The sequence below is a fragment of the Rhinolophus sinicus genome, linkage group LG03 (genome assembly GCF_036562045.2).
Source record: "Rhinolophus sinicus isolate RSC01 linkage group LG03, ASM3656204v1, whole genome shotgun sequence".
Taxonomy (NCBI): Eukaryota; Metazoa; Chordata; class Mammalia; order Chiroptera; family Rhinolophidae; genus Rhinolophus; species Rhinolophus sinicus.
The window spans coordinates 81957997-81972622 of record NC_133753.1 but is presented as its reverse complement, the minus strand read 5'-3'; the positions used below and the strand labels follow the sequence as shown (position 1 = coordinate 81972622).

Below are 14626 nucleotides of genomic sequence, written 5' to 3'. Positions count from 1 at the left end.
TGAGTTAATAATCACTGAGCTAGAGGTTCATTATACTAGTCTCTCTAATTTTACATATCTTTGAAATTTTTCCTAATAAAAAGATAAAACAAAGAATTGAATTCATACCTGAGCAGTTAAATATGAAAAAAATAAATCTGACTGTAAATTAATGTTATTGTTAAGAACAAAGGAAAGTAAGAGGAAAAAATCTAATTCATATTAAACTAACACTATCCACATAGTCCCAAATTCACTTTTTGATCTTCACTGATGTCCTCTCAATTAGTTTCAAGTAGTTAGATCAGTGGTGTGTATGTATATTATTTGGAGTTCTGCTTTGTTCACTTAAAATTCACATATACAGCTCTCCCATCTTTAGCTATTATTACTAATCTGACTTAAAACAAAAATAACATAGATATTGTTCAGTTTAATAATAAAAGAAGCTCACCAAATCTGTAACCTGTAATCTGACCCGGCTACAGGACCTAAAAATTTTACATGTTACACTATTGCCATCTGCTGGCTGTGATGTCTAAGTACTTATGTCTAAGTAGACAAAAGCGTCAGAAAAGCTAAAAATTTACCTACCACTGAGATTTTTCTCCCAAAATTATCCTGAAGAAAAGAAGTTGCCATATATACATTAGGATTCTTCAAAAATCTCATATTAGAAGCAGTGGTTCTCAACCCTGGCTGCACTTTAAAATCATCTGGAAACTTTTGAAAACCCCGATCTCTGCGCCCCAAATCAAAGCAATTAAATTAGAATCTCTATTTTATAAAATGATAGGTAAGCCACAGACTGAGAGAAATGATCTGCAAAAGATATATCTGACATAAGATTTCTATTCAGAATACATAAACACTTACAACTCAACAATAGGAAAACAACCCAATTTTTTAAATGAGGAAAAGACCTGAATAGGCACTTCACCAAAAATATATGGATGGCAATTAAGCACATAAAAAATGCTCAACATCATCAATCTTTAGGAAAATGTAAATTAAGACCACAATGAGGTACTACTTCACATCCATTAGAACAGCTAAAGATAAAGAGACTGACCATATTAAGTGCTGACCGAAAGTGGAGCAACTCTCAGACACTGCTGGTAGAAATGTAAAATGAAGACAACCACCTTGGAAAACAATATGGTGGTTTCTTTAAAAAAGCTATATACACACACCTACCATTCATTAGACCGAGCCATTTCACTCCTAGATGTGTACCCAAAAGAAAGAAAAGTTGTAGTGGGTTGAATAGTGCCCCCTCTAAAATTCATGTCCACCTGGAATGTGACTTTATCTGGATGCAGATATAATTAGTTAAGCTGAGGTCATACTGGAATAAAATGGGCTCTAAACCCAATGACTGATGTCCTTATAATAAGCGATGACACACAGAGAAGGAAAGGCAGAGAGTGGAGTGATGCAGCTAAAAGCTGAGAAACACCAAGGATTTCCAGGAGCCGGGAGCTTCTGACACTAGAAAAAGGGAAGAAAGGATTCTTCCCTTGAGCCTTCAAAAGGAGCATGGCCCTGCCAACACCTTGATATTGGAATTCTAGCCTCTGGAACTATGAGAGAATGTCATTTTAGGCCACCGGTTTACGGTAATCTGTTACAGCCTCCCTAGGAAACAAATATAAAAGCACAAAGTACAAAGACTTGTATGGGAATGCTCTTATTAGCTTTATTTGTAATAACCCCACGCTGGAAATAACCCAAATGGCCATCAATAGGTGAATGAATTTACAAATTGTGGTATATCCACAAAATGGAACTCAGCAATAAAAATGAATAAATGATTGACACACAAAACATGAATGAAGTCTCAAGATAAGTATATACAGTTGACCCTTGAACAATGCAGGATTTAGGAGTGCCAACCTTCTACACAGTCAAAAATCCACATACAACTTTTGATTTCCAAAAAACTTAACTATAGTTTCCACGGAGGTTTGATTCCAGGACCTCCTACAGATACCAAAATCCATGGATGCTCAAGTATCTCATATAAAATGGTGTGGAACAATGCATATAATTGGCCCTTTGCATCCACAGACTCACAACTGTTGACTGAAAATACTTTTTTTGATCCATGGCTAGTTGAATCTGCGGATGCGAAACCCAAGGACAAAGGAGGAACAAGTGTATATTTATTGAAAAAAATCCATGTATAAACGGATCCACATATCTCAAAACCATGTTGAAATTTCAACTGTACTGAATAAGAGAAGACAAAAAAAAATTATACAGTGGTACCTCGGTTTTCGAACATAATCTGTTAGGGAAGACCGAGTTCTGAAATGTTCGAAAACAGCTGACAGCTAGGCCTCAGGATCTTGCACTCAGCGGAAGACATGTGACATGTTCGACTTCTGAGGTGCTCGAAAATCGAAGCATTTACTTCCGGGTTTACAGCGTTTGTAAACCGAAATGTTCATCAACAGAGATGTTCGAAAACCGAGGTACTATTGTATATGATTTCATGGTGTTACCTGAGCAGGGGCAAGAATGGGGGTTAGGTACAGGAGGGAGTCATTACAAAGTAACAGGAGGAAACTTTTGGGGGTGATATATTAATTATCTTAACTGTGGTGATAGTTACACAGGGGTAGGGGTGTGTGTGTGTATGTATCACCAAATTCATCAAGTTGAGGGGAAGACAGCAGAAAAGGAAGCACCAAAAATCTGTCTCTCCACCCACACAATTATACAGATAGAATCTATCTGATGTAACTATTAACTACAATGGTACCTCAGTTTTCAAACATCTCCATTGACGAACATTTTGGTTTACAAATGCCATAAATTTTATGGATCTATGGTATCATTAGATAGCAAAATTCATGCTAAATTTGCAGTTTTAGGGATTGATTTTAAAGGTCTGGAACATATTAATCCATTTTGCATTACCTTCTATGGGGAAATTGTGCCTCGCTTTTCGAACGTTTCAGAACTCGAACGGTCTTCCAGAATGGATTACGTTCGAAAACCGAGGTACCACTGTACTTTGAAACTCTGGAGTCTATAGAAGGCTTGCAATTTCCAGGGGAAGCCTTGGATTAATAATCGTGGCTAATTTCAGTCAGTCTTAGTTCTTAGCACAGCCAGCACAGCAGCTACTCATTCCAAGCCACATAGCAGACAGCTGCACGTGTGTTCCTGGAGCAGCTTGCACAGAGCTTACAAGAGCCAGCTGGGTAGGCAAAAAGGACCCTGTCCTCCAAATATCAGGGACCTGTGTGCTGATTGCTACTTTTAAGCACAGAGACAGAGGCATGACCACAAAGAAAATCTGAATACATCTAAATATAGTTAGGAAACTGAATCAGTAATCAAAAATCCCCACCCTCCGCCAAAAAAAAAAAGTCCTAGACCTAATGTTTCACAGGTGAATTCTACTAAACACTTAAAGAAGAACTAATACCAATCTTTCTCAAACTTTTTAAAAAAATTGGAGAGAACACTTCCGAACTCCTATGAGGCCAGCATTACCCTGATACCAAAGACAGAGAAAGACACTACAAGAAAACTACAGACCCAACCCCTTCTAAACAGTGATGCAAAAATCCTCAACAAAATATTAGCATGCAGAATTCAGCAGGATTTTAAAAGGATATCCTTTTACCAAGTGAAATTTATTCCTGGAATGCAAGGATGGTTCGATATATAAAAATCAATCAATATATATTATCAACAGAATGAAGGGAAAAAACTCATGATCACTCAATTGAAAAAGCATTTGACAAAATTCATGATAAAAACACTCAACAAACTAAGAATAGAAGAAAACTACCTCAATATAAAAGGAATATATGAAAAACCCACAGTGAACATTACACTCAATGGTGAAACATTAAAAGCTTTTCCTTTAAGATCAAGACAAAGGCAAGTATGCCCTGCTTTCAACACTTCTATTTAATATAGTACTGGAAGTTTTAGCCAGAGCAATTAAACAAGAAAAAAGAAAAAGAAGGCATCCAAATTAGAGGAGAAAACATAAATTATCTTTGTTTGCAGATGATATGATCTTACATGTAGAAAATCCTAAAGATTTTACACACAAAAACTGTTATAACTAGTAAATCAATTCAGCGAAGTAGCAGGATACAAAGTCAACACACAAAAATCAGCTGCATTTCTATAAACTAACAATGAACAATCTGGAAAGGAAATTATAAAAACAATTCTATTTACAATAGCATTGAGAAAAATGAAATGCTTAGGAATTAACTTAACAAAGGAGGTGAAAAACTTGTACAATGAAAGGTATAAAAAATTGCTGAAAGAAACTAAAGATAAATGGAAACATGTTCTACATTCATGGATTAGAAAATTTAGTATTATTAAAATGTCAATACCACCCATCGTGATCTACAGATTAAATGTAATCCCTATCAAAATCCCAATGACATTTTATTGCAAAAAATTAAAAAAACCCATACTAAAATTCATACAGAATCTCAAGGGATCTTGAATAGCCAAAACAATCTTGGAGAAGAACAAAAGTAAATGACTCACACTTTCTGAATTCAAAACTTACTACAAAGCTACAGTAATCAAAACAATGTAGTACTGGCATAAAGACTGACATATAGACAAATGGGATAAAACTAATCCCAAACCGTCTCATGTACTGTCAAATTATTTTTGGTAAGGGTGCCAAGATCATTAAAAGAGGAAAGAACAGTCTTTTCAACAAATGGTACTGGGAAAATTGGATATCCACATGCAAAACAATAAAGTTGGACCCTTACCTAAAATCATATACAAAAATTAACTGAAAATGGATCAAGGACCTAAATGTAAGACCTAAAACAACAAAACTCTTAGAAAAAAACACAGAACAAAAACTTCACAGCACTGGATTGAGCAACAATTTTCTTGGATATGACACCAAAGGCACAGGTAACAAAAGAAAAAATTTAAGAACTGTACGTACTTCAAAATAATTTTTAAATTTTGTGCATCAAAAGACACTATCAATAGAGTAAAAAGGCAACCCACAGAATGGGAGAAAATATTTGCAAATCATATATGTGATAAGGGATTAATATCCAGAATATATAGAGAACAACTAAACAACAAAAATACTCAAAACCCAATTCAAAAATGGGCAAAGACTTGAGAAGACATTTCTCCAAAGGAGATATACGAACGGCCAATAAGCACATGAAAAGTTGCTCAACATAACTAATCACTGGAGAAATGCAAATCAAAACTACAATGAGATAACATGTCACCCATCTGTATAGCTACTATGAATAATAAAAACAGAAAACAAGTATTGGCAAGAATTGGAACCCTTGTGCACTGTCGGAATAAACATAAAATGGTATAGCTTCTGTGGAACACAGTTCTTCAAAATATTAAAAATAGATTTAGAATATGACCCAGCAATTCCATTTGAGTATATAGCTAAAAGAACTGCAAGCAGGGTCTCAAAGAGGTATCTGTACACTCATGTTCATAGCAGCATTATTCACAATAGCTAAAACATAGAAACAGTAAGTGTCCACTGACAGATGGATAAACAAAATGTGATATATACATACAATGAAATATCATTCACCCTTAAAAAGGAAGAAAATTTTGCAATATGCTACAACATGGATGAAACTTGAGTTCATATTAAATGAAATAAGCCAGTTAAAAAGACAAATACTGTATGATTCCGCTCATACGAGGAACTTACAGCAGTCAAAATCATAGAGAAGGAAGTATAATGGAGATTGCCAGGGGCTGAGAGGAGGGGAGACTGGGAAGTTATTGCTTAATGCGCACAGAGTTTCAGTTCTATAAGATGAAGAGTTGAGGGGATGGATGGTGACAATGGCTGCCATCTGAATGTATTTAATACCACTGAACAGTTATACTTAAAACCAAAATCTCGGGGCGGGTATCAGTAGTATTTAAACATCTAAACTATTCTAGCCAGCAGCCAAGGTTGAGAACCACTTCATCAGAGGGTGCCATCTCGTTTACTTTGTTTTGAACAAGAGTTGTATTTGGTGAAAGCATATCGGCGTGAAACAATTTTGATAATGCTCATTGTAGGTGCTTATGGAGGTCGGTTGATTATAAGTTTGTTTTTTAAGTAGACAAAGAAACTCAACATGGATTTAGTACGTACTCCTTGGTTTACATCTTACACTCCCAAATTACAAGCAAGTCTTAAAAAAGCAATACTGAAGGCAAATCCAGCTATGGCCAGTACAAAATAATTTAGAATGCTGAACACAATATGGTTTTAATACAGATTTTCAATGAATGTTGTTATGGACTAAATTGGGGCCAGCCCAGAATACACATGTTGAAGTCCTCAACCCCAGGATGTGACTGTATGTGGAGATAAGTCCTATAAAACAGTGATTAAGGTAAAATGAGGTCATAAGGACCGGTCCCTAATCCAACCGGATTGCTGTCCTCATATGAAATGGAAATTTGGACACACAAGAGACAGCTGGGATACTCAAGCACAGGGGAAGGCTGTCTGAGGACAAAGCAAGAGGGAGGGCCGTCTGCAAGCCAAGGACAGAAGCCTTGGGAGAAACCAAACCTGCCCATCTTGCACTTCTAGCCTCCAGAACTGCACAAGTTTCTGTTATTTAAACTACCTGGTCTGTGGTATTTTGTTATGGTAGCCCCAGCAAATTAATACAAACAGTGAGCAAAAAAGATCAAGAAACACACACACACACACACACACCCCTACAAGATGAACCATCTGTGGGAAATGACAGTCTGGAGCTTTATCCTGGGCACATACCAAACCCCAATAGCCAGATCCTGGATCTGACTGGGTCCTAGAATGGCTATTCCTCTGAAATCTCAGCCTCAAATATTTCACAGGCTCTCTGACCTCAGCCTTCCAGTTTTCACTCTTTTACTCTCACTAACCTTTTCCTCTACCCCACACTGAGACTACCAGTGCCCTGAACCCTCCTGGGCAGTGCTCTCTGGCTTCTTTCCTTGCTTCCTCCCCGCACCCCCACCCTGCTCCATGGTCATCATGGTAACTACTCTGTCAGAACTCCCTTCACTTGGTCTCTATCATGTTGCTGCATCTAAGCAACAAACACACCCCCACACACAAAAAAAACCCGATTGCCACTCTCAGTTCCTTTATGCTTGCTCTTCAACCTCCATGAGCCTTCAGTCCACTGTTATCTCCAGTCTTCTAATCCGTGAGCTCCCACCCATCTTTACCTCTTTCCTATCAACTTTGATCTCATGGTCCATTAACTGAGCTACTCTTTCACCTACACCCTCAACTCGTTTTCCCTTTTCCCTGAACTGTACCATACTAGCAAATCCTGTACCATCCCATCCACCTGCCTTCTGTTTGTGTACCTGGATGGCTCAGGACTGCCCCAAATGGCTCACAGATGCTCTCCAGCCTCTGCTGGGGCTTCAGCACCATCCAGCAATACCTTCTCCAATCTGCTCACAAACTTCCAAGGCTTAGAACTCTCCTAAAGCTCCCTTAGACTGTCATTTCCTTCTCTCACCTTCAAATGACCAATCTGCCTCAGGCTCTTCAGAGAAATTAGAGGTCTAAATAAATGCTCCAATGTTTTGCTGCACCTACTTACTCAACATAGCCACTACCCTTAATCCCTTGCCTCTAGTCCCAGACAGAGTGGATTTTACTTCAACCCTCCAGCAGTGCTCTGGATCCATCCATGCCCCTTCTGCCTCACCAATACTACAGAAACTAAACCCTGACCCAGTCCAGCCATGTGCCTTTTGTCACTGCTCTTTGACCATGGATACGTTTATCCTGACCTTCCCCATCTTCAAAATGGTGATATCCTTGCTAGCTTGTGAGTATAACAGGCCTGACATATAGTAATCATTCAATAAATAGTAGTAATTATTATTATGTTAATACCTTAAAGATGAAAGGCAGATGACAAGAAATGGGATACAGAATTGCTGGGTTGAAGGGGGAGAGGGGAAGGATGCCTGGAAAGAGGAAAGGAGAAAATTTCCCTTGCCACAAAATATTCCAATCCTCCTGGGAATATATTCCGTTGCTTTGTGAATTACAGTAATTAAATGTATGACTACTCTTTGCTATTCTCTCTCAGGAGCCTGGAATTCCTCTTGTAGAATAACATTCTTCAAAGGGAAGATTTGCTCTGGGTTCTAAGTCTCTGTCAGCAGTGAAAAGTAATAAATCTTCCTTCCATTAATCCAGAATTAAAGTGGTATTCATTTAACAAGGAATTATAGCAATGTTTAGCCATAGAGAGTGTTAAACAAAAGTATTGAATTAGTGATTCCATAACTGGGGCAGGAGCACTTCAGGGTGAAAGCGTAGGACGCCTTGTGCCAGAAAGCACAGAAGTGCTCAAAAACTGACTTGGAGGAAAGACTGATGGGGGTAGGGAGAGATGGAAATGACACATGAACTCCCACAGGCCAAATTTGGGACAATTTGAGCATCAAAAAGAATAATGATGGTAAGAGATTCTAACAGTTAATTTTTTTTAAATGTCCCTATGTCCTTACAAGTAATTAAAAAAATAAATAAAGCAAAAGGGAGAAAGCAGTGGAAAGGGAAAACTGTTATAGAATAATGCCAGCTAATAAATGCAGAGGAAACGAAATAACTAGAAAATCACCACTTTGCAACCTCCAAAGGTAGAGATCTCCATGATGCTAAAAACATTGAGTGAAGAGTTAATGGGTGACAGGATATATGCATAGTCTTGAAATGTTACCCCACAGATTACTTAATTTTTAATTACAAAAATTACAAAGGGAAAATGACAAAGGGAAATTATAAAGGGAAACATGTATCTTTACAACGGAGATACCTGGCAGCTGCCCTCTTAATGTAGTGATCACATTTAGTATCAGCCATAGTGAGCACAACCTGATATTATGTGGTCGCTGTGACTCAATAAGAAGCATAAAGCATCATCCATGTAGTATAGCTAAATGCTTTTATATTAAATTAATAAAGAGAAAACAATCAGACAATTAGTCCTCAGTCTTGCTACTCAAAATGTGGTCCAAAGACCAGAATCACCTCACCTGGAAACTTTTTCAAAATACAGAATCTCAGGCCCCACTCAGGACAACTGAATCATAATTTGCATTTTAACCAGATCCTCAAGTGATTCATAGGTGAAAAGTCTAAGATGCCCTGGATAAGACCAACTACCCAGACTTTTCAGAAAAATCCATCTCATAAAAACAAAAAAAGGCAAGAGGAGACTGTTATAGTTTTAGAGAGACATAACAACCAAAAGCAGTGAGTGAACCTTGATTGAATACTGGATCAGAGGGGAAAAAATTATAAAATACATTATGGGGGCAACTGGAAAAATTTGAATACATACGTTTTATTAAATTACGCTGAATTAATGGTAAGGTTCTTAAATGTGATAATGGTATTTAATTACATAGAATTTTCTTATTCTTACAAGATACTTACTGAAACATTTAAGGTAACATGTCTACAACTTACTTTTAAAAGGTTCATAAAAACACATACTCGCATATAGCGAGAAAGCATATGCGCCATAATAACAACTCTAGATGAAGAGTATGTAGGTGTTCATTGTGCTACTTTTTTCATTTTTTTTCTTCAGGTTGAAAATTTTACTAAATAAGAAATTGGAAGGTGGAAAGAATATTCAATTAGTCTACAACAAAACTGATAAGTTTTTGGTAATGGCATAATTTGTACAACCTTGCATCTATCTTAACACCTACTTCAGAAGATACACAAAAGTGTTCAATAAATGTTTGCTAAAAGAAAGGAATTAGTCCTCAGTCTTGCTACTGAGAAAGAAATTTATTTAATTCATATTTTAGCTGGCAGAAATTCCTAAGGCATTAAAGAGCTGTTAAAACCAGTTGGCTGTCAGGTATATATGGAACTATGGATTGTCACTGTTACGTTTCAGTCCATGAGAGGCAGTAGTGTAATGACAAAGGTTTCGGAGTCAGACTTAGATTTTATTAGCAAGGTGCCCTTGGGCAGATTTAATCTCCCAAAGTCTTAAACACTCTCAGTAAAACAGAAATAAAATAGTACCATATAGGGTGGTTATAAAGATTAAATAAGATACAATGAATGTAAAGTACTCAGCATCACGTAATAAATGTTAGCTATAATTTTATCAATAAGGTCAGCTAAAAGATATTCCACAAAATGAAGATAATGTTTTTATGGAGCAGATTTTGACTTTATTCTGAGGATTAAAGGTCTTCACGTGATCTAGGGGCATTTTCTGACACTTTTAAGTGAAAGTGAGAAGGCAGAACAATTTTCACTTCTTGTTTTTATTTGGTACCTTGAAGAAAAAGCATTCAGTGAGATGTGGGCAACCTTTCCCCAAGGTAAAGCATTTTATTATACTTCTTCAACTTAATCTTAATAAACCAGCATAAAGTACTGAAGATTAGCAAAACAAAGCTATTAAAAATGACTTAGAGAATCAAATTCAATACTAAGAAAACTTGGAAGTGATTTTGTTAGGTTACGTTAAACTCTCTTGACTAGAAAAATGAGAATCCATGTTTTCACAGGAGTTTAACTGAACACCATTTTCTGGAAGCCCTTAAACAAAGAATAAGCATCTATCTTTTTGGCTTAAGTGCACATGTGCCCAGATGAAATAGAACTGACTTCAGTAGGTAGATGATAGTCTAACTCAATTATTCTATGAAATTCCAAAGCAATCTCTTCTAATGATTGGCAACTATGACCTTTCATAAACAGTTTTACTGGAACAGTCATACTCGTTCATTTACATCTTGTCTGTGACTGTGTTCAGTACAACAGCTGAGGAGAAAAGTTGAAACAGAGACTGTATGGCTCACAAAGCTAAAAGTATTTACTATCTGGCCTTTTACAGAAAAAAACTGTCAGCCCCTGCTCTAGAAAAGCAATCCAAGAATTTAATAAAATCTGAGGTCCAGACTCACCTGAGGTGTCGTCTTTCTGTATTGGTCACCTCCATCTATCACATCCCTCATGACTTTTCCCTTGAGAAATTCATACTCTTCTGGACTCAGGTGAATAGACTCTAAGTTTTTTCCACAGCCCAAACATTGACCACTGTAATTACAATGGTTTGTGTTAAATGGTATCCTGGAAAAGAACTTTTTCTAAAATGAATAATCTTATGACATGAGAAAATTGAAAGGTTAAAAAAAAGAAAAAAAGAATATTATAACCTTTGTGATCATCACATGCATATGATTTTTTTGTAAACCTGATAATATCACACATTAATGCGTCAGAAAACCCAAAAGAGTAGACTGCTGGGCATCCAGATAAAGTTTTTAAAGTTATTCCTAAAACACAACTAGGGGAAAACATCCCTGAGGCTTAACAGCAGACTCACAGCACCTACAAGGAAAAACATTTTGAGCACTGAAAATTCTCCATATGCAAAATATGGCTTTTTTCTTGGGTTCTCTAATTCTTAATGATCTTATCGCTAAGGTATTCATAAAAATTTTTTTAAACAATAGCAATAAAAGCTATTAAACCTGAATCAAACAAGTTAAAAATTAAATATTGGCCTTTACCTTTTCTGAATTGTGGTGAATTTTCCTTTCCATTGTTCTTCAGGAACACTACAAGAAAAGATTGCAAAATCAAATCGTCAGGTCAGATTCCTACAGAATCCAAAGTTTTCATTGTGTTTAGAAACTCGGTAGGCAAGAGCTCTGAAAAGTTCAGGATCCTTGCCTAGAATGGTTTAATTAGAAGAGTAGTTGATACACTGTAATGGGGCTAAGGAGCTGATGGTACCCTACTCTGGAGCTCCTTCTTCCGTTTGCTTCTCCTCTGGTCATCCAACCCTCATCTTCAAGTCTAAATCCACCTTCACATAGCTTCTCGGCCTTTTGGCTAAAATCTACCTTCACAGGACCTGTACAGAAAGCAGCTGACATTACCAGTGTAACCTCTAAATTAAACTCAACTCTAACATTTTCCAAAAAGCTGCCAGAGATTGTACTTGTCCAGAGTAATTTCTTGTCTTATACTACCATCTTATATCACTATTATTTAACTGTCAAGTATTACATTCCCAACTGTGAATGCCACCATAATAGATCTTACATCAGAAGACATCTGCAGTGCCTAGCCTAAATGAAGTTATTCAAAACTACTTACTGATTTATTTGCTCGATTTATCCTTTCTTCTTTCCTCTTACATATATTACCATGATTCCTATTGATCCTTTTCTCCTTTCCCAAGTCTTAATTCAAGATTTCATCTCTCATTCAAACATACAATTGCCTCCAAACAGACCTCCCTGTTTTTCAATTTTAATCCTTTTCCAATCTTCTTTTTTCTTTCCTTTGGCAATTACCTCTCTAAAACTCCACTCCAAGACCAACACTCTTGATAACACAATAAAATCCAAACAAAATCCTTGGCATTCAAAGATTTTCACAATCAACAGCTCCACTGATGATGTTCAAAAAAATTTGTTGAAGAGGAAAATTCAGCATGATTGCTACTTCAAAGTTCTGTGAAGATGATATATAGTAGAAAAGAGAAAAACAAAGAGAAAAGGAATGAATTTTTAGGAAAAAGCCTGAAGCAAATTAATGCTGAAGAAATAAGAAAGTAAAAGACTGAAGCAATAAATAGGCACGTAGCCAGTAACATGAATAAAAGCAAAGGAGAGAGCCTTGAAGAGAGCAGTTGAATGATGGAAAGATCTAAAATGAACTGGAAAGATGAAGATTTTCCATGATAACACTTGCATATCAGGTTTAATCAGGATCCCCCCTCTGCTCTAACGATCCAAGTTGATGAAATGCATAGATCAAACAGAACATAGATGTGCACATTATACCAGTCACTAGTTAGAACTTCTAAAAATACTAATAAGACCAAAAGACAGCTCCAGTGCTCTTGCTATAAACTCCAGCCACAGTGCTATTCCTAAGTACTCATATACTAGACACCTCAGAAAACAAATGATCCTTGTAAAATGAAAAAATGCATAAAACTACAAGTGCTCTCTAATTCCCCTTTCATGTGATGAGTAGAGATTAGCACAACATGTAGTAATAACTTTTTTAAGCAGAAAGAAAATGTTGTCTTAAACGGGAAATAAATCTTGAGAGAAAAAAGGACTATAATCTGTATAATTTCAGCAATAAAAAAGAGGAGACTACTTTTAGGTATAGGTATTAAAATCATACATATAAAGGAAAATCAAAATTACCTCTCAAACCATGTTTTTATACTGTGTGCAAATGATTCCCCAGGATATAGCTGACTATTTCTTAGATATAAAAGAATGTCTAGTAGTTTGTTTGAATACTGGTCGTCTTTTATGTCTTTTCCAAAATCAAAGAAGGCTTTTAAGGTTTCCATCATAGGAATATCATGACTTAACAATTCCTGATATAAATTCCAAGCTATGTTTACATCTTGATGAAGGAGGGCTCCCTGGATACAGTCATTATAGTTCTTTTTTGAAGGAGTCATGACCTTTTTAATGTCCTCTAACAACAGCAAGGCCTCTTTCCATCTGTCTGAATGGATTAATCCCCGAATGAGAAGAGTGTTTGCTCCAGATTCTAAAATCTTGTATCTAGCTTTCATGATTTCATAGACGTCAAAAACTTCTGATGTCTGCTTATGAAAGACACAGAGATATAAATACTTGACCAGCAAATTATAGCCTACAATGCCATTGTTTTTTGCAGCTACCCAGGCCAGCAGAGATTTGGCCACATCTACAGAACTATTGTAGTGAGCCATCTGTGAAATGATCCAATTTTCAAAATTGGCTTTTCCTTTGAAATCTTCCTTAAGTTTATCCCACTCCTCTGAATTCAAGGGTTTTGTTGGGAGTTGAATAATGTTGTTCCTCACAGGTGGCAAGGGATGATCTTTACTCTGAGGATTCATCTGTGATCTCTTCTTAGCTGCTCCAGCTGCAAAAAGATGAGACTCAGAAGGAACTTGCTTATTTCTGCCCTCCTCTCCTTTCCTGCCAGATCTGGCCCTCATAATTAGCAGATTCATTGCTTTGGTATTTTGTGGAGACGCTGTTTTAAGAGAAAACCACTTCTGTTGGTTCCTGATGCCAAAACAGTCTTTGAGAAAGACAGAGGTATAAGAGTGTCCTGGGCTTAGGCCAAGGTATGGGTTGCTTTTCCAAAGCTTAGGAAAGCTTCGCATACCAGTGAAACAGAAAGTCATCATGCAGTGAGATCCTCACAAGACACTGAGAGATGTTCAAAAAGTCCCTACTTCTACAGCATAATTAAGGTACTGGGGGTGGGAGCCGACAGTCGAAGCTCAACTTTTTAAAAGACGATTTTCAGTTTCTCTCAGAAAAATGAAGGCTCTGCTTTTGGAGCTACTTAATAACAATGCAGTTTGGTGAGTTTTCTCCATTAAACAACGATCCCAGGATATCCAACATCGGTCGCAAGACGCAGAACCAGGGGACAGAGCAGGAATCTCTGGTGACTGTTATATTCCAGTCGGCGAACCTGAGGAAAAAGGACAAGGAGGGCCGCCCCGTTCGACTCACGTGGATCACAACTGTCCTCGCAAAGGGGCAGGATCCCATGGGAGCATTGCTGAAGGGAGCATTGCTGAAAACCGCGACCAGGAGCCCCCAACCCCAG

At 37.0% G+C, this 14626-nt stretch overlaps 1 protein-coding gene across 2 annotated transcripts in view; it reads right to left on the bottom strand.

Annotated features, from left to right (window-relative positions):
* PRORP (protein only RNase P catalytic subunit) overlaps positions 1–14626 on the bottom strand; it is a 115214-nt gene that overhangs the window by 100255 nt on the left and 333 nt on the right. The window contains exons 2-4 of one of the 2 annotated variants that reach the window (XM_019750448.2): positions 13207–14488; positions 11548–11595; positions 10939–11071 (exon numbers count right to left, since the gene is read on the bottom strand). In XM_019750448.2, coding sequence (XP_019606007.2) covers positions 10939–11071; positions 11548–11595; positions 13207–14195 — 1170 coding nt within the window. In that variant the 5' untranslated portion in view covers positions 14196–14488. The remainder of the gene's footprint in view (positions 1–10938; positions 11072–11547; positions 11596–13206; positions 14489–14626) is intronic. The other variant, XM_019750449.2, reaches the window with a different exon arrangement.